The sequence below is a fragment of the Sebastes fasciatus genome, chromosome 15 (genome assembly GCF_043250625.1).
Source record: "Sebastes fasciatus isolate fSebFas1 chromosome 15, fSebFas1.pri, whole genome shotgun sequence".
Classification (NCBI taxonomy): Eukaryota; Metazoa; Chordata; class Actinopteri; order Perciformes; family Sebastidae; genus Sebastes; species Sebastes fasciatus.
The window spans coordinates 18,295,351-18,314,530 of NC_133809.1; the positions used below are offsets into that span (position 1 = coordinate 18,295,351).

General features: G+C 37.9%; 3 protein-coding genes across 5 annotated transcripts in view; 1 reads left to right on the forward strand and 2 right to left on the reverse strand.

Annotated features, from left to right (window-relative positions):
- Positions 1-6,432, reverse strand: part of eml5 (EMAP like 5) — a 40,280-nt gene extending 33,848 nt beyond the window's left edge. Inside the window, exon 1 of the mRNA XM_074661602.1 lies at positions 5,744-6,432. Within this exon, the coding sequence (XP_074517703.1) occupies positions 5,744-5,940 (197 nt within the window). The 5' untranslated portion in view covers positions 5,941-6,432. The remainder of the gene's footprint in view (positions 1-5,743) is intronic.
- A 1,190-nt stretch (positions 6,433-7,622) lies between these two features.
- Positions 7,623-15,039, forward strand: ttc8 (tetratricopeptide repeat domain 8). 2 transcript variants are annotated; one of them, XM_074660457.1, is made up of 15 exons: positions 7,623-7,862; positions 9,347-9,370; positions 9,502-9,622; positions 9,696-9,759; positions 9,868-10,027; positions 10,366-10,455; positions 10,543-10,587; positions 10,688-10,773; positions 10,873-10,960; positions 11,058-11,168; positions 11,276-11,415; positions 11,508-11,682; positions 11,851-11,973; positions 13,802-13,885; positions 14,001-15,039. In XM_074660457.1, exons 1-15 carry the CDS (start codon positions 7,749-7,751, stop codon positions 14,115-14,117), a joined length of 1,542 nt encoding a protein of 513 aa, XP_074516558.1. In that variant the 5' UTR covers positions 7,623-7,748; the 3' UTR covers positions 14,118-15,039. The 2 variants fall into 2 exon arrangements, with proteins under 2 accessions (XP_074516558.1, XP_074516559.1); XM_074660458.1 differs by lacking the exon at positions 9,347-9,370 and having other exon boundaries at positions 7,626-7,862.
- LOC141783265 (CD209 antigen-like protein C) lies at positions 14,884-19,152 on the reverse strand. Of its 2 annotated transcripts, none has more exons than XM_074660460.1 (6): positions 18,993-19,152; positions 18,541-18,657; positions 16,067-16,318; positions 15,793-15,956; positions 15,468-15,604; positions 14,884-15,261 (listed from the first exon to the last, which is right to left on the reverse strand). In XM_074660460.1, exons 1-6 carry the CDS (start codon positions 19,099-19,101, stop codon positions 15,111-15,113), a joined length of 930 nt encoding a protein of 309 aa, XP_074516561.1. In that variant the 5' UTR covers positions 19,102-19,152; the 3' UTR covers positions 14,884-15,110. The 2 variants fall into 2 exon arrangements, with proteins under 2 accessions (XP_074516561.1, XP_074516562.1); XM_074660461.1 differs by having other exon boundaries at positions 18,985-19,127.
- Positions 19,153-19,180: the final 28 nt, after the last annotated feature.

A 19,180-nucleotide genomic window follows, 5' to 3' on the forward strand; every position in this document is an offset into this window, starting at 1 on the left:
GAGTGGTGCTCTGCTATATTATAGGGACAGAGGAGAAGAGGGAGAAAGGGGGGCGACATCTGGCTGGATTCTGGCTGGACACGCCGTCATGACACCCAAGAGGAAAAAGTCCTCTCACAGAATATTAGCTGTTTTTTTAAGTCCGAATATATTTCAGAAATAAAAATTAGTGTATGTAGATACTGTCTTATATTAACTGATTAGTCAATCTAAAGAAAATGTATTTCTTTAATTAACAAGTAATCGGTTAAGTCATTTTTTAGGGAACATTTCCACATTTTTGCATACTTTGCTGCTTTTTTCCTGTTTTATTTCACTGTGTATTGAATATATTTGGGTTTTGATCGAACAAAATCAATTTGACTATGTTACCTTAGGCTCTGGGGACTTGCATTTTCCACTATTTTTATGACATTTTATGGATAATAATTAAAGGTACAGTGTGTAGGATTTGGCGACATCTAGTAATATGGTTGCAAATTGCACCCAACTGAGCACCCCTCCGCTCACTCCTCCCTTTCCAAGACTGCGGTAACGTGAGCCGCCGAGTGCAAAACTGTGGTAGTTTGCCTCGCTCAGAGGCCATCCATACCATATTAACTCTACTTTAGGAGCAACAGAAATCAGACGGCGGCTTGTACTGTGCGGCTCACGTTACCGCAGTTTGACAAGTATGTCTGTCGGAGAACTACGGTGGCCTTCAGGTAACGTGAAAGGCTCTCTCTAGAACCAGTGTTTGGTTTGTCCGTTCTGGGCTACTGTAGAAACATGTCGGAGCAACATGGTGGACTCCGTGAAGAGGACCCGCTCCCTATATAGATATGAAGGGTTCATTCTAAGCTAACGAAAACACAACAGTTCTTAGTTTCAGGTGATTATACACTAATGAAAACATAGTTATGAATATTATATTCCATTTCTGCTAATAGATCCCCCAAAATGTTACACACTTGTTCTTTAATCGATCTATTGAAAACATAATTGACAGATTTATCAAAAATGAAAATAATCATTAGTTGCAGCCCTAATAAATGCAATGTTGTCCTGATACCAGACTAGATATCATCTGGGATTTTGGATAAAATGTATTAAACTTATTTGCAGGGCTGCAATGATAATTGATCAATCAACTAATCGACGAATAGACACCAATCGCTTCAGCTCTACTTATTTGTGCCTATGATTGTTTCCGAGTAAAATTAACATGAATAACTCATCATCATATCCACTTTACTAATCATTAGTGGAAATATCTTCTGAAAGTAGCAATATTTATTTGCCTAAATACTGTATGGACCATTTCACAATTGTAAACATTCCCAGTTTACCTCCTGTTGCAGTGTATGTGAATGAGACAAGCTGACAGGAAGTAAACATGGACCCAAGCGTTTGCTTAGCAATATATACAATACATGTACATTATCAATATTGAGGTATTTGGTCAAAAATATTGGGATTTTTAATTCTGTAGTCATCAACTCATAAATGCATAATAATCTAAAGTTCTATATAAAGTTATGTTATAGTGACATCTGGGCTGTTTCTAAGTGAAGTAGCTGCTTCCACCTCATCTGTGTGAAACATTCACATCATCACCACTTAAATGAGACGTCTGTCTGAGTTTACTTCTTTAATCCTGGCGACAACGATGCTGAATCATGCCACTGAGCTAAGTAACTGTACTGAACTCTGGAGGATCCTAATTGAGGAAGACAGATCTGCTCTTTAGAGACCAGGCAGCTACTCACGGTGATGATGGGACCTAAAAGACCTCGGCATCTCACTGACACTCTGCACAGAGCACCTGGAAATATGTGGAAAGGTAAGAAGCAGACAGCATTTTCACCAACAGAAAAGGTCATTGATATGATTTACAATCTTCTCACTAGATCTCCTTTTATCGGACCTGTTTCTACTTTTTTTTCCTTGTGGTTTTGGTGATTAAAATGTATGAGCATGTCTTGATGCGATCATAAATGATTGAATACATGACTGACACTGTTGAGACCAAAGTCAGCAGAAAAGTACACCGAAGACAACATTTTAGGAAATGCATAGCACAAACAATTGTCAAGTGTCAATTAATCCACATAAAAACAAAGGAAGCTGGATATGTGAATCATATCTATTCGCTCTCATGCCCGAAAGCACATTCATCTAATACACCAACGTCATTGGTTTCACATGCACAGCTTTAATTTGTGCAATAGTAATATGGTTAGAAACTCTAATGCAATATATTGCATGTAATTTAACTGTACTTTTGACTTTAGCTCGCACATTAATATGCAGAGTTAGTTCGCGTTAGCTCACACAGTTCACAGAGAGCAGGTGCAAGACTCTTCTCTGCAAACGTGAGTCATTTTATTGAATGCGCCTTCCTGCTGATTCTAACGAGAAATTTTTTTTTTTATCAGGCAATATTAATAGAAATGTATTCACTGCGTCTCTCCGAGCTCCACTGAAACAAGACCAGTCTCGGTCTGGCATCTATAATCCATAACTCTGGCTGTGGTCCATCATAAAGTTAACAAGATATTGTAACATGAGACAGCCTTTTATTCCCCTGTCCATAACACCCTCTCATTAACTCTCACGCTCTATCATAACAAAGGACATGAATAAGCCAAGATTTGGAATAACAGCAGAGAATTAAGCTATCTTTTGATATTTTTAGACGCTGATGCCAACACGGGACCTGATTTTTTATCATTCTCATTGATACAAAATATGTATATTGTGAATAAATAATGATGTTCTTTCCCCTCCACCCTTCCTACCTACAGTAGACTGGATTGTGTGTGCTGTTATGGGATGACACACTCAAAGCATCCTTTAGTAATTTGGCTTATTTTTTTAGTGTGCATGACTGTGTTTTAAGTGTATTCGTGTGCATTATTCAGGTCAGTGTGTACATGTCCTGCATGTCAGCATTGCAATTTGTGGTACTGACTCCTGCAGGTTTTTAGCAGTAGCCTCAGGTTCTTTGAGGTTTAGACTGGAATAAATATCTGAGCTGCAGCAGCGTGGAACAACTACAGAAAGATGTGAGGAAAGAATAGCAAAAAACAATTTACTAGCATGGCTCGAAGGGGAATTGTGTTTTAACTACCGACACATTAACATCTTCAGTCTATTATGTTATTGCCCAATAACCTGTGAATTCAATTTACCAGACCAGCTAAAGAGGGTCAGACTATCTTGTATCCTCGCCGCGCTGTCATGGACAGCTGAGCCTTTCATTCATGTGAAAACCTGCCTATTAGCTCCGCCACATCAGACTGGGAGACCAGTTAAACAAGGCTGCGGGGCAAGATAAAACCAGGAGGGAGAAACAAGGCCAGCAATTAATTCATGAAGTAAAACGGCAATTAGTATGTAGCTCACAAACAAACCAAAATAGACGGAGAAAAGGGAAAACAAGAGAGGGACACAGAAAGAGAGAGGGCTTTGAATATGAGGGGGCTGAATCTATTCCACATGAGTTAGTGCAACGTGAGAGCAGTCCAACAGTTATTCAGCACTGAGAGGATTGCTCCTGGTTGTGCCATAGCAGTAAGTCAAAGGAAGTGTTCATGAGAGCTTCACAAGCACTCCTCTGAGATCTGCATTTAAAACAACTATTACCTGTTCTGTGTCAACAATAACAGACAGCTCAAGAGACTGTAAATGTGTTCATATCGTAGAAAGCTTTATATCTATTTCAAACAAGCTGGCTGCAGAAAAAGCAACCAAATGACACCATAAGGAGCCTGATCTGACTGAATCCTTACAAATTTGCTCACAATAGTGAGAACAGATGTATACAGATGGCCAATATGATGGTTTACCAATTCATTACTTTTGCATAGTCATTAGTCAGTGACTCCTCCAGCTAAGCGGTTGAACTCGGGCACTTCACCCTCAGGGCAGCCGAGGGTTAGTGTCTCTATTGTCCCATTAATAATGGAGCAGGAGTCCAGCTGACTACTGACACAGTATATAATGCTAGTCATCTCCAGGCCAACCCACACATATGTGTCAACACAAGCGCAGTAGAGTGTTGGGACACAGGTCGCTGTCGTGTGGCATGCTGAGAAACAGCTGGAAAGGCAGGATCATTATACGTGTGTGAGGTAACGCTGGTTACTTTGCTGTGTTTTATCAAAGAGAAGGTCTGTGTTTTTGTTACCGCAGCCCACAGAAAGCTTTCCAATCTAGGGATGCTTTCAAGGACAGCTGTGTTCAAGTGCATTTTTCAGAATTGCACATTAGTATTATTGCTCCCCAAGTGCTGGAAGACAAGACATGCAGGCTGCTGTTTTGGAAAAGCTTTTAAAATATGTTGAAACGTGTCTGCTACCAGATAATGATGAAACAAATTGGTGGTTAAAGCAGCAGTGGGTAGAAATGGAGCAAATATGATTAAAAAAAGTTATTTTTATAAAACGGTCACTATATCCTGACAGTAGTGCATTAGACAGGTAATCTGAAAAAAATCATGTGCCTCTTTGTCCTCCGATGTCCTCCGGTGCTCCTAATGGCATCTGTTAGATTTCACAGACTGAAGGAAAACAACCAATCAGAGCCGAGCTGGAGCCTGCCGTCTCCGAGCAGCTGTCAATCACTCAATCAAATGATCAAACGGTCAAACTAGGCAGCGCTGATCAAATATGAATCAATATTATGTTACTGTTATGCCTATTTCTCTCCTCAAATTTTTTCAGAATCATCTTGTAGTGTACTGTTTAGCTGTAAAATGAGAAAGTTTGTGACCCGGCAGCCATGTTGAGATCAGTTGAGGAAATACCAAGCACCGCCGACCAGCCAGAGCACAGCCAATAGGAACACTCTCTCTCTGAAATGACCTGTGATTGGCCAAAGTCTCCCGTCACGGGCTAGATATTTTTAAGCCTGAAAACAGAGCCATGAGGAGGTGCAGACGTTTAATTATCTCTCAGAACACTTGAATTACAATATGCTGAAAGATTATTATGAAATTTTTTGCCCACTGATGCCAAATATATACTGCCTACTGCAGCTTTAATTATTTAGACAATCTACGTAAAATGAATAGTAAACTATTTTGATAATCAATTGAGTCATTTATAAAGCAAAAAAAGACAAATCTTTTTATTTTAACACATTCTCTGTGAGTGGATTTGTTGTTTGTGTATTTCTGTATTACATTTTGTGTTTTTCTTTTTTATAAAATAAATATCTGAGTTTTGGACAATTAGTTGAACCAATAAATAAATAAATACTTGATCTAAGGAAAAAAAATGTGACATACCCTTCCTATTTTATGGATTAAATTAGGTTTGATAATTAACTCTGATGTAATAATCTAGCAGCCCTCCAACTACAAGAGGATATCTGAGTTTTGGACTATTAGTTGAACCAATAAATAAATAAATAAATACCTTGATCTCAGAAAAAAAAAATTGACATATACCCTCCTATTTTATGGATTAACTTAGGTTTGATAATTAACTCTGATGTAATAATCTAGCAGCCCTCCAACTACAAGAGGAGTGGCAGCAGTGCTATACTCTGAAGTAGTGAGAGGGACTCATGGTAAAACACTTACAAACTCCATGGATGCTGTTGAGTAGGTGTGTGTGACCCCTTGAAAATATATCATATTACACATGACACAAGGTGACACCAGCACCCACAACAACACTACAGTATCAATTCATTTTCTGCTTGCAGGGTCAGTTGCTGTCCGAGGTGCTGAAACAAAATTGGATCATTACTCTACCTGATTATGTCATCGTTGTGCCCCAGGTAAAATTTCTGCTTATGCTCCCGGGTGTTGTACACAACTCCCACACCGGCCACAAAATAGACTATCTCCTTGGCGGCGGTGTAGTACAGGTTGTTGCGGCACTGATGTCCCCGGTATCCGTACACCCACTCCAGTCTCAGGTGGCAGTTTGGAGCAGTCCTGTCAGCCATGTCCGCACTTCCGTGTGTCTCTCTCTCTGTCGCTGTCTCGTAGGGTTTTCTGATATAGTGTCATTCACCAAAAAGGATTTATTTTAAGCCCGTGTGTCCCATCAGTTCCTCTGGATTCCCACCAGTCCACAGAGAGCGATGAAACTAGACATTTTTGAGGGTCATGTGAACGTGTTAGTCTTTGCTGTCCTATCAGATGAAAAACCTTCTAAGTCTCTATTTAACAAACAGGTTTCCTAAGCTGTTGTTCTCATTATGGAGGATATATATCTACTCGCACTTCTTCAGCCCGGTTTGGCTTGCGGTCCTCTTCGACACAGGTCAAAGCTCCTGTCAAATCCTACAAAGATGGAGCTGCGCTGTTATTCCACAAGCACCGCCCACCACAGAGATGACGGATCAGATCGTCGTCCAATCAGATCCTTTAAAGTCATCCTCGAGAGGGGAAAAAAAGCAGGAGAGGACAACTCCGTCATGGCTAGAAAAGTTATGCTAGGCTAATATATCAACAAAAAAAATGTCTCACTTGAAAGAGAGAATATTTCCCATCTATTCTTTCACTGTATATAAACACATACAAGAATGTTCTAGAACGTTCTAGAACGTTCTAGAATGTTCTGGATGGATGTAGACAACTTCCTACAAAAGACACTTAAGATGAATGTTGAAATAAATATGTTTTGATGTTATGATATATTTCAGTCAAGATAAGATTTGAAATGACATGCTGTATATAATACAATTATTTATTATTTTTTTGGAAAATTTCATATCCATAAGACAAAATAGTCAGGAACCAAGCCAAGTTTCCTGCATTTGTATTAATGAATTTAAACAGTATAGCACCATCATACCCTATAATAAAAACAAAAGAGCCATTAAAACTTATAAATTATTAAATGATTATAATCACAACTCCGTCATGGCTAGAAAAGTTATGCTAGGTTAATATTTCACACTTTTTTTTCACTTGAAAGAGAGAATATTTCCCATTTATAATTTCACTGTATATATATATATATATATATATATATATACATATATATATATATGTATATATATATATATAAGAAATATCGTATATTTTATTCAGTTTTATTTTATTAGAGGAAACCGTTGTATTTGACATTGGATTTGGGAGTCTATTCCTTTATTTGAAAGAAACTGGACTGATCAAAATAATTTATTGTTCAATGAAGTGTATGTATTAGTTAGCTCTACTACCAATTTTAAATCTCTTTTAAAAACCCATTTTTTATAAAAAAGGATTTTTTAACTCCGTAAGGCAACAGCTTGGTGCACCTTTTCCCACACCTTATATTGTCCTCTTTTGGCTTATGTGTAGTAACTTATTGTTTTGATACCACTGGTTACGGGTTTTAGTTTTCTCATTATTTGGTCTTTATGTTTTGTTCTTTTATTGTTTTTTTTATTTTGTCTGTATTTCATTGTATCTGTGCAAGCACTTTGAAACTATGTTTAGAAAGGTGCTATACAAATAAAGATGATTAAACTTATGATTATTATATGTATTATTATGATTCTGATTCTGATTCTGATTATTATTATTATTATTATGTAGTTAACCTGGTTCACACTCCAACATAGTGGGTGGCGGTGTTGCACTTCAACGCTGGTCGCTACCCGCTATCAAACAGAAGAAGAAGATGAAGATGCTGAAGTCCCTCCTCCTCTTCCTCCGTTGCCGAGCGACAGAGGAAGCTTGGATCTCGCCATCATCATCCCAGCTCTGCTAACCAGCTTGCTAGCCGACTTTTACTCCTATCCCCCCCCCCCCAACCAAAGCAATGGAGGTGTCGATGGACCCTTTGTTTCTGGCGTTGAGCTATTTCAGGAGGCGAAGGCTCCAACAATGTTCAGATATCTGCACTAAGATATTACAAGACAACCCGTACGACCAGGTACTGTGGTGTAGTTAGCCGAGAGCTAGCCTAGCATGCTAGTGATTATCCATTGAGGAAAGCCTGCTTGTTTGCTAACGCACTAAAGCGGTACAACCACGTGTATAATCCCTATTAGTCGAGTACTTGTAGTTTATCATCATTTCATTTAGCTAGTTAGGTAATGTTGTATTTACTGATCGTCTTTGAATCAACATTTGCCTCAGTTGTTTGCTGGAACTTATTCCTGGTCACTACACTACATGTCTTTTTCACTGGGAATATCATACTCTGTATATAATGTACATGTATGATGTAATAATAACTGTATATAATACAATTATTTATTATTTTTTTGAAAATTTCATATCCATAAGACAAAATAGTCAAGATACAAACCAAGTTTCCTGCATTTTATTAATGAATTTAAACAGTATAGCACCATCATACCCTTTATTAAAAACAAAAAAGCCATTGAGACTTATACATTATTAAATGATTATAATATGATGTATATAACATAAAAACAAACCCTGCCATTATTAAATGTATATGTAATTGTTTTTGTTTATGTGTCTGTACCTTTGTTAATGAGCATGAGTTCAATAAAGAAAGCATAAAATAATAATAATAATAATAATAATAATAATAATGATAATAATATTTCACACTGGATAACACAATTCGAATTTAACATTAACTCTTTGTGTCTTACTGAAAATATCATACTCTGTGTATTTTACACACATACACCAAAATATTCTTCTAAAATAAATAATTTAAATTATACATAAGACTGTTGTATGTCATAAACATTCCAACAACTCATATATTTCAAGATTCATAGATGGACCAAATAAATGTGAGTTTTTAAAGATGAAGAAGACACAAAACATTGACTGTTTATATACAACAGCACTCTAGAGGAGTAAGATAGAAGCTAAGAATTGTATTTTATACTATGATGTTTAGGATATATTAAGCACCAGAAAATACAACTAACTGTTAACTAACTTACTAGTTTTAATGATAAATTCATATCTATCCAAATCCAAGTTTTCTAAATCTCTCCATTTTGAATTAGTCATTATTGAATATGGACATTACATTGAGTCTAATATGATTAGGCATATGTAGTAGGCTATTCATTATTTAAAGACATTTGAGTAAGATAACTGTCTTTTACACTTTGATTACATCATTTTCATTTATCACCTTTTATATATTTATTTTATTTTATCTTACTTTTTGCATATTTTCTTATTTTTTTCATTGAAATTTTGGTCATTATTTATTTGATATGTATAACGTTGTATTTACTGCACGTCTTTGGATCAACATTTGCCTCAGTTGTTACTGGAACATATTCCTGCTCACTACACTACATGTCTTTTTACATTTAATTTGTGTTTCTCTCTGCAAGTTTTCCATTCATTTTCTCCATTTATTCACATCTGTCCTCAACTTCCTTCTTCTCTCACTAACTCATCACATGCTGTCTCAAGGACTCATCCTTACTTATCTCAGAGGTAACCTTGTTACTCTGCCTTGCTTTTTTCATCTTGTGGATAGTAGTTCAACATAGAACCTGTTACTGTAACATGTTCACCTTTACATCCAATCCGCTATCCATATGACTGAAACATTGTGTGTTTCATAGGCTGCGTGGAGCTTGAAAACCCGTGCTCTTACAGAGATGGTATACATAGATGAGATTGAGGTGGACCAGGAGGGGATTGCTGAGATGATGCTGGATGAGAGCTCTATTGCTCAAGTTGCACGTAAGTTTAAACTTTTCTCAGTGCCTTAAAGTGCTTAAATTTGCCTGATTAATAAGACTTGACTTTCTTCCAGGACCCGGAACATCACTGAGGCTCCCTGGAACAAGCCAAGGTGGAGGTCCCACACCGGCTGTCAGGTATTGTCTTCCAGACAATGATTGTGTAATGCCTTGAAATTTTACCATTGACAACTTTTTCAACAAAGTATGAGACGCCTGATCTCAATTTTCCTTTTCGAATTCAAGGCCCATGACACAATCAGGGCGTCCTATCACAGGATTTGTGAGACCCAGCACACAGTCAGGGCGTCCTGGGACAATGGAGCAGGCTATCAAGACCCCACGCACTGCAAGTACTGCTCGTCCCGTCACCAGCGCTTCAGGCAGATTCATCCGTCTGGGAACAGTGAGTAAATACGCCTAATATTGTGACAGTCTGCAGCGACTGAGAGGCTCCATGTGAAACACAAATATACTTTCCCCACCAGAGCTCTTATATGTGAAACACAGAATTTGTCCAGTGAATTTGGGCTAACATAATCAATATTATCTTTCTCTTAAAAAATATTTCCAATGTGATATCTGTGTTAAATTGAACATTATTTATAGTATTTTATGATACAATATTTTATATTTACATTGTAAGACCAATATCGTTTAGTGCACCTCTTTATTTTTAATGATGTTTTATTTTGTGAAGAAAGCCTGAAACATTTATGACATTTTGTTTCACTGTTTCTCCAGGCTTCAATGTTAACCAATCCAGAAGGACCATTTATAAACTTGTCGAGACTAAATCTGGCCAAGTATTCCCAAAAGCCTAATTTATCCAGGGTAAGATTGAAGCTGTGACTTGCAAAAATCAATCAAGATCATTTTTTTTCCCCTCACATGTCAATTAACCATACTTTCCCCTCTCAGACATTGTTTGAATACATCTTCCATCATGAAAATGATGTAAAAAATGTAAGTGTTCAATAAATCTTTGCTATAAAGAAAATGCATATTACATTATAAGATTGTTGGCTATTATTCTTGCAACACAAACTTTCTATTTCTTATCCAGGCTTTAGATTTGGCTGCTCAAGCTACTGAACATGCTCAGTTCAAAGACTGGTGGTGGAAAGTTCAGCTGGGGAAATGCTACTACAGGTAACTCACCTACATCCAAAATATTGGAGCTCAACATTTCTGACATTTAAGTTACATTTTTAGAATCTGTGTAATGATTTATGGCTCTCACCCTTGCAGGCTTGGTTTGTATCGAGAAGCAGAAAAACAGTTCAGATCAGCTCTCAACCATAAAGAGGTGGTGGATACATATCTCTACCTTGCGAAGGTAGTAACACATTATAACAACTTGTCGCACAATGGAAAATTCTCTTTCTTTAAGCCAAATATTAGCTATGAAAAACCTTGCGTGTGTTTTCCCTTAGGTGTATCAGCGCCTCGATCAACCAATAACAGCACTCAACCTTTTCAAGCAAGGTCTGGACCACTTTCCTGGTGAGGTTACTCTTCTAACAGGAATTGCTCGCATACATGAGGTACAGTATGTCACCATGATCCTCACTATAGAGTTCTCTCTGCAGATACAACTGCCAAAATGAAATAGGAAACCATATGTACTGTTTATACTGTTATATTGTCACAGGAGATGAACAACATCTCATCAGCCACAGAGTATTACAAAGACGTCCTGAAGCAGGACAACACTCACGTGGAGGCTATAGCCTGTATAGGCAGCAATCACTTCTACACTGATCAGCCTGAGATCGCCCTACGTTTCTATAGGTCAGATTTATGCATCATTTATGTAATGTATTGTTGCAGTATATGTAATGAGAAAGTATATCTGTGATTCAATAAGTTTGTCCCATTGCTAGACGGCTACTCCAGATGGGGGTGTATAACTGCCAGCTGTACAACAACCTGGGCTTGTGCTGCTTCTACGCCCAGCAGTACGACATGACTCTGTCCTCGTTTGAGAGGGCTCTGGCCCTGGTGGCCAATGATGAAGAGCAGGCTGATGTGTGGTACAACATAGGACACGTGGCTGTGGTGAGTTCACAATCCCTGAAAACATCCCAGAATGTAGGATTATTTAATAGCATGTACCCCCTCTTTATACGGCTTACAGTTAAAATAAATTAAATATTGACTGTTAGAAAATAGAGCTTATATCGGATACATAAGTTGGTATAAAGAGCATGTTTTCTGTGTTTACAGGGCATAGGGGACTTGACGCTGGCCTACCAGTGTTTTAAACTGGCTCTGGCTTTTAATAATGACCACGCTGAGGCCTACAACAACCTGGCTGTGCTGGAGCTGCGCAAAGGTCGTATCGAACAGGTGAAGACATTTTTGAGTCATGTAGCTTTTATTCCACTGTTAGAATTAGGGATGTCCCGATACCGATACCTGGGCTTTGGGTATTGGCTGATACCAACTACCGATCCAATACCAGTTAGGGCTGAACGATTTTGAAAAAATATCTATTTGCGATTATTTTGACTGATACTGCAATTGCAATATGATTTATGATATTAGAGGAAATTATCATTTCTACATCATTATTCTAATTTCCACTGAAAAACATATTAAAATGATTATGGTGTGTCTATACCAAACAAAGATGTTTTCTTAAGTCTGTAGAATTTGATATGTAGGCCAGGACATCTCTGCAGTATGACAATATTTATTAAAAATAATATTTTTTTACACACGCATTTCACCTTTAACAAATATTTTGCCTCCTGCGATTTGAAAATTGCAATAGGCCATATTGAGATTGCAATAAAATTGATTAATTGTGCAGCCCTAATACCAGTGTTTATTAATAAGCTGTATGCTTCACTGTGTGGAAGTGACTTGGGTCATTTTTCTATGAGTAAGGCAACATCAGGTTTGACTTAAACATTGCTTTACTAACTTTGTAAATCAAAATGTAATGAATAGATAAATAGATATAAATTATTGACATGTTATTTATTATTAAAATAATAAATTGTGCACCAGCAACTTGGTAAAAAATCTAGATTAACAATAAAAGTGTTTTTTTTATGGCGAAAAAAATGGTCAAAACTTAAACAGGAATTAAAATTCCAGTAGAAGAATCGAATAGATTAGCCCCATTGTCACCGATATCCGATCCAGCTATTTGAGTCAGTATTGGCCCGATATCCAATATCAGTATTGGTGTATTCCTGGTTAAAATATGAGGTATGAAATCATATTGGTGTCCTTCTAGACCCTTTAATATGATGTAACACAGTCCATTATTTAAGAACCATTAAACTCAAGTCATTATCGTTGTTAAACTTAAATGTAGCCTGTATTAAGAATATTATACACCCAGTACAGTATAGATTGTTTGAAAATGTCCCTACAATACAGTATAATATAAATCCAACAAGCTTTAAGCCACCAATTAGACCATCCAAGGGCTGGGCGATGAATCAATTTAGCATTAATATTATGATATGATATCATGAGATATATTGTCTGAGACTGTGGTTATCCCACAGCAGCACAGACTGTCTTCTGCCCTCACATGCAGCTAGGTGCCAGCCATCATCTAAAAAGTCAGTGCTAACACAAGCTTTGCACAAGCTGAAAAAAGTGCAGGGATAAGAAAACCGGTGTGTTTTTGGATAATGATAGTTAGAATGGGAGGGCTATGAGCACAAATAATGTTGTGTAGGGATGTTTGGATGTCAAACCACACATGAAGTAGCTATTGTTTAGTTTTTTGTTTCCTTAAAAATGTGATCGAGACACTGCTTTATAGCATGAAGGCTTGTTGATATACTGTACATTCTCCAATAAATCACTAACAGAGATAGTCTTCGAGCTTAAACTGCCACTGAGCTAATAAGTGTGCAGAATGATGTCTTAGCTGTCTGATTTTGAAGATGCCCCCACCCATCCCTCAGATGCAACCTTACTATTAATGAGAGATTGCAGGCTGTAATTCAAGACAGATTTCTGCTGTCTGTCGAATGATATAAAACGTGTCATCTGGCATAAGTGGAGGCGTATCACTGGCAGTGAGAATATTTGTCAGATTTTCATGTCCAACTCCGATTATGAGGTTGGAAATCAAGAGTTCTTTTAATATAAATATTTATAAAATATTATAACGTTGACAATACTAATGATTGTTTTATCTTTGATCCAGTCTAAAGCCTTCCTGCAGACGGCTGCATCACTGGCCCCTCACATGTATGAGCCACACTTCAATCTCTCCATTCTCTCTGAAAAGGTAATTTAACACTATTTAATTCATCTGGACATCTAAACAGGGCAGTAGTTAAAGAGACAAAAGTATAATCTCCACAATACAGTCTGCCTAAGTGATGTTTTTTGTCTGTTTCCAGATTGGAGACCTTCAAAGCAGCTACACTGCCGCCCAAAAGTCTGAGGACTCCTTTCCGGAGCATGTCGACACTCAGCAGCTTCTTAAGCAACTTCGGCAGCACTTTGCGGTGCTGTGAGCGTCCGACCAGCATGCTTAGAAAGCAAGGTGCTGTTTGAATAATGTAGTTGTCAAAGATAATAGATGTCGGTCTGCAGTGGCATCCATGAGGCTTCAGAACAAAAAGTTATCACGGATGACGTTGGCAGGTTAGCCAGACATGGAAATTCCCAAATGGGCAATAGTTTTGGTTTGTATTTATTTATCAAATGGTACGTATACACTAAATTGCCAGTCTATTTAGTACACCTATAAAATAGTTTAACAGAGTGTGTTGTTGTAACCCATTGGAGACAGTCCCACAGTATGTGGTGCATTTTCAGGTAAAATTCTGCACACCAGTGTTGAATTTAGATGCTACTGGCCTTGTAATGGCGTGTCTGTTCATTTGCAATTTTCTGGCCATTCTCCTTTGAGTCATCTGATCCATAAGCTGTTTTTACAGTTTTCAGAATAATGGTCTGGTAGTTGTTTGCTTTTCACATCATTCTTAATAAATCCTTGCTACAGCAGGGTGTGAAAAGGCCAACAAGACAGCTGTTTTGGGAATTAGCTCCAGTAGTTAGGTGAACACTACTGTTTTTTATAGTCTATGTAATGATAAATGTCTGCGACATTTGCAAGCGTAACAACTCAATGCTAACTGATGATATAAATGCGGTTTTGTCACTCAACATATGACTAGTAGAAATGTACAATTTATGTGAAGGTGGGTGTTTTCCTGATAAACTAGTAACCTAGTGTACATATCTGTATAATAGTAATTCATATGTACATAGCAAAGGTAAAAAAAAAAGTATTTATTACAGGTTAACTTACATTTTATAGTTAATTTCTTAAATCAGATGTATTTTTCGTATTTTGACCTTCCTTTCCATTTTGTTGTCTCCACAATTATTGACATGACAATAAAAAGATTCTGAAGATGAAGTGTAAAAGTCTCTAAGACAGAGTTAATTCTTCATTCAAACAATATATTGAATGTGATTTTTTATTTTTTTAAATGTCATCATTAACTCGCAGACCTTGGTGTCATTTGGCAAATCCATTTCAGTTCATAACTGCATGGAGCATCATTCCAGGCCTTAAAGGGGTTGCCTCTGGGATATATCGCTGCACAGTCCTCATTACCCTGGTTGTTGGGCTCTCCATCATTCCAGTACCTGAAACAAATTGTTGAGCCATAATAACTACTCTGTCACTGTATGTTTGAACAAATTATGAATTACTTATTCATTTTGAAGAGTGGTATTACAAATGGGCGACAGCTGTACGTCTCTGAATGTGCTATCACTCCTACAAACACAATATTTGACTCCAGTGAGTTATCTGTTGTGTTTTTTAGTATGTACACGAATGTAAGTGTTACCCCTCAGTCAGTCTTGTTCCATCCAGCCATTTCCAAGTCCCTTCCTCCTGCACATCACTCAATCCGATCCAGAATCCACTGTGGCTTATGGGTCTCGCGGGGTCTTGATAATTATTTATCAAGTCACTTATTGCCAGCTGCCAACACCAGAAATGTACACACACAAACACATACATGTACAGTACATTAATTTGCCTTGCTGGGTTGTATGTATCACAACCTCTTTTACTGCTCAGAAATAAAAATGTAAAGCGTTATAAATGAGAATTACAAAAATGAAATTGCAGATTTTGTCCAGAAATGTCCACTAAATGTTGAGTCTTACGTGTTTCTCTCTGCTGTCTATCACTGCCAAGTCGCCTCCTTGTTTTGTGCAGAACTTTCTGGCTTCCTGCCATGATCTGCGTTTCATAGCATCAGAGAAGGCGAAGTAGTAACACAAGGAGTTTGTGAAAGTCCATCCTGCTAGACAGTGTCTGCAGCCCTCCTCTGTTGCCAAAGAAAATAGAAACATGATGTGTTGTTGGTTGGGTCACAGTGATTATGTATTTATAGCTTGATAACACAAACAATCAGTAAAAAAAAAAAAAAGCTCTCACTAATCATTGGCATGTGGGATTTCAATGCTGCAATTTCCATTTGAATTTTGTCAGTCAGTTTTTCGTAGGTTTTGCTTTTTTTATTCTCGTGTTCAAGCTCCCACTTGGTCAGTTTCTGCTCACTGATCTCGCTTGCCAACTGTTTCTTGGCTTCATCCCTGCTTTGGATTGCAGTGTTGTAAGTAGCCTGCAGTTTGGCCACCTCACTGCCGATGTCCGTTATTGTATCCTGCACACCAGTAAGTTTTCTATCTGTAAGTGGTCAAGACAATATTGTTACTCAAGTAATGTAATCTCAGTTTAAGTATTTTAAAAGCACAACATTTTTTGAAATACATGTAAATTAACAGGTGACAATGAAAAACATTTATATATTACCATTATTGGTGCACAGGCATTTATAACATTTTCATAAATACATCTCTCAGTTTCTAACTTCATTCTTATCTTTTCTCTCTCACTCTTGATATTGATCAAGGGTTAACTTTACATGTACAGCTATAGAACGTTTAATTAGCTGCAAAGAGATGTCTGGAGGCCCTGTTAATTTAAGTAGCGAGTACTGACAGCAAACTACACACTGTGTTCCCACCAACACATATAACATATATATAATATAGATTTTAAAAACAAATGTAATAAACATTTAATTGATCTTACGTTTATTGCTTTTATTTTAACTTTACATAAATCTGCATTTTCAGATTTTTTTTTAATCACGTGGGGTCAGCGGAAACGAGCTGTAGTGGCAAAAGAGTATAAAAGCACAAAGCCAAAACTCTGGTGTTTTTTTAAAACAGCCGTTGCTGCCATTTTGGACTGAAATCGCTTATTATATTTACAAAATTGTATTGTTCAACACAGGCCATTTCGATAGAATATGACAATAGAATAGAAATAATTTTGTTTTACATTTGTACGGCACTTTTTAGTTGGACGTTTTACTGGCGTCCGGTAGTCGCTTTCAGTCCAAAATGGAGGAAGCGGAGCTCTGCTGCTGTGTGCTGATGTTGCGATGGAACAAACAGTTGACTTTCACTTATTGGCAATATACGGTCTTTGGTAGTGGTGCTGAAAAGTGAATGCGGAAGTGCCTTTAAACTTGCATTCTATCTAACGGCCAGCAGGGGGCGACTCCTCTGGTTGCAAAAAGAAGTCTGATTGTATAGAAGTCTATGAGAAAATGACCCTACTTCTCACTTGATTTATTACCTCAGTAAACATTATAAACTAGTTTCAAGTCTTCTTCAATACAGCAAGATATCCACTTAGTAAATTATGGTCCCATTTAGAGTAAAATAGACGATAAAACAAGGTATGTGTTAGGGCATGGCTATCTTGTGGTGGCAAACGGTTGCTAGCACCCACAAAGTAACATTAGCATTAATTTGGAGTTGTATTTGTGTCCATTAATTAATGTTGCAGATATTTACTTTGTTCTGTTTTAGCTAGCAAACGGTGGGTTAATCAGAGCTTTTTCACCGATAACAGCCAGCTGGAAAACACGCGGATGTGAAAGGTGAGTGAAACAGTCATACTTTCAATAGCTGTACCTCTTTAGTTGACTTCCCTTTTCTTACTTCACTAACCTTTTTTAATTAACTTTACTTTCAACATTGAAGTCGAAGGCTAAATCATTATTTTTAGTGTTGTGAATTGTGAATGAGATGTCCCCACATAACGTTAGATTAAAGGGACTGTTTGTAAGAATCAGAAATGCTTGTTAACAGCGACACCTGCGGCCGTTAAGTCAACGAAAGTCAGCGTCGGGCTCGCGCTTTTTCGCTCTACATAGACGTGAACGAGCATCGCTCAAAACAGTGAGGCGACACACGTCAGCTAAAACACAATATCACTCTATATTTCACCTGCTTGGCAGTAATGTTAGCTGACCAGACGAAGGTCTCTCCTCGGAGGGAACAGGGGAGACACCAGAGTTTTGGTCGGAGACGATAACGTTTCTTACTGCGGAGCCCCGTCACTTCACAAGACACGGAAAACCTCTGTTGGTCTGGAGGAGCTGCAGCATTTATTTCTGCACAAACGTCCACTGTACATTTACTAGATATTCTCAGAGCTACTAACTCTTCTGCAGTGTGGAGTGAGCGGGCATGCACGTGAGGTGGAGCGAGCTGAGTGAAGGCAGGCGAGCAGAGGAGCAGAGTACAGCAGAGACTCCGGCCCTGGAGACCAAAGCTACGGTCTCCCCCGCATACTCTGACCGCGCCCAACACTGTTTAACAGACGGGCTTCAATAGATATAACTTTGCGGTTTTGGTGCTTCCGTGTAGTTTGTGTTGGAGTCTGAGTCTGAACAGCGTAGCCACACGCGAGCGCGCATATGCGAGTGCGCATGGGACACCGACCCGGGTGATTTATAAGTGTAAGAAGTTACATATAGTCCCTTTAAAAACTGAACACCACAGTATTTTCATAACATTGTACATCTAGGAGAGGGGTTAATAGTGACTTACAATAGACTCCCAGGCCAATATCAACCATTAGTAGAATGACAGCGAGCACTGCCAGGCTTACTGTGAGCAGTTTGTAATGGTCCAAACTGGATTCAGGTCTCACAATGGACATGGACACTACACAGAGAAGTGGTGGGTCAATAGCAGAGCCATTAACTGTGTCACAATACAGTAACAATTCAATATTTTCAAAATAATAATACAGACGGTTGACAAAGGTAAAGGAGACACTTTTAATTTGTCCCTGTATCTGTATATTCTATATTCTAAAGATAATCAATGTCTGTTAGTGATATTTTAGCAAAACAAGGATACATGTTTAAAATATCATAGAAATGACCACAGTAATGTGTTTCCAGTAGGGTACTATTTTAGAATCTGGTACCAGTAGCAAAGAATAGATATCACAGATTGTTGTTGATGTGCACAGTAAGTTATTCACACCTCATTACCTTGTTGCTTCCTTTGGTTTGGGTAGCAAGTGTCCTCATCTCCACTGAAGTCCTCCAGTTTGTTATATGAACCATCAAAAGTACCACCTGAATTTTCTCCGTCCTCCATTTTGACTGTTAAGATGAGAGCGGTCTGTTTGTGCAGGACAGATTATTTGTTAGGACCTTGCCCTGTGTGTAGCGGTGTG

Coding starts and splice junctions, on each gene's coding strand:
- ttc8 (XM_074660457.1), top strand. CDS start 7,749: ATGGAGGTGTCGATGGACCCTTTGTTTCTGGCGTTGAGCTATTTCAGG. Junction 7,863..9,346: donor AAGACAACCCGTACGACCAG/GTACTGTGGTGT, acceptor TGCTGTCTCAAG/GACTCATCCTTACTTATCTC. Junction 11,974..13,801: donor GCAAAGGTCGTATCGAACAG/GTGAAGACATTT, acceptor TCTTTGATCCAG/TCTAAAGCCTTCCTGCAGAC.
- LOC141783265 (XM_074660460.1), bottom strand. CDS start 19,101: ATGGAGGACGGAGAAAATTCAGGTGGTACTTTTGATGGTTCATATAAC. Junction 15,605..15,792: donor TAGACAGCAGAGAGAAACAC/GTAAGACTCAAC, acceptor TGGTGTTGGCAG/CTGGCAATAAGTGACTTGAT. Junction 15,262..15,467: donor GGAACAAGACTGACTGAGGG/GTAACACTTACA, acceptor AATTTGTTTCAG/GTACTGGAATGATGGAGAGC.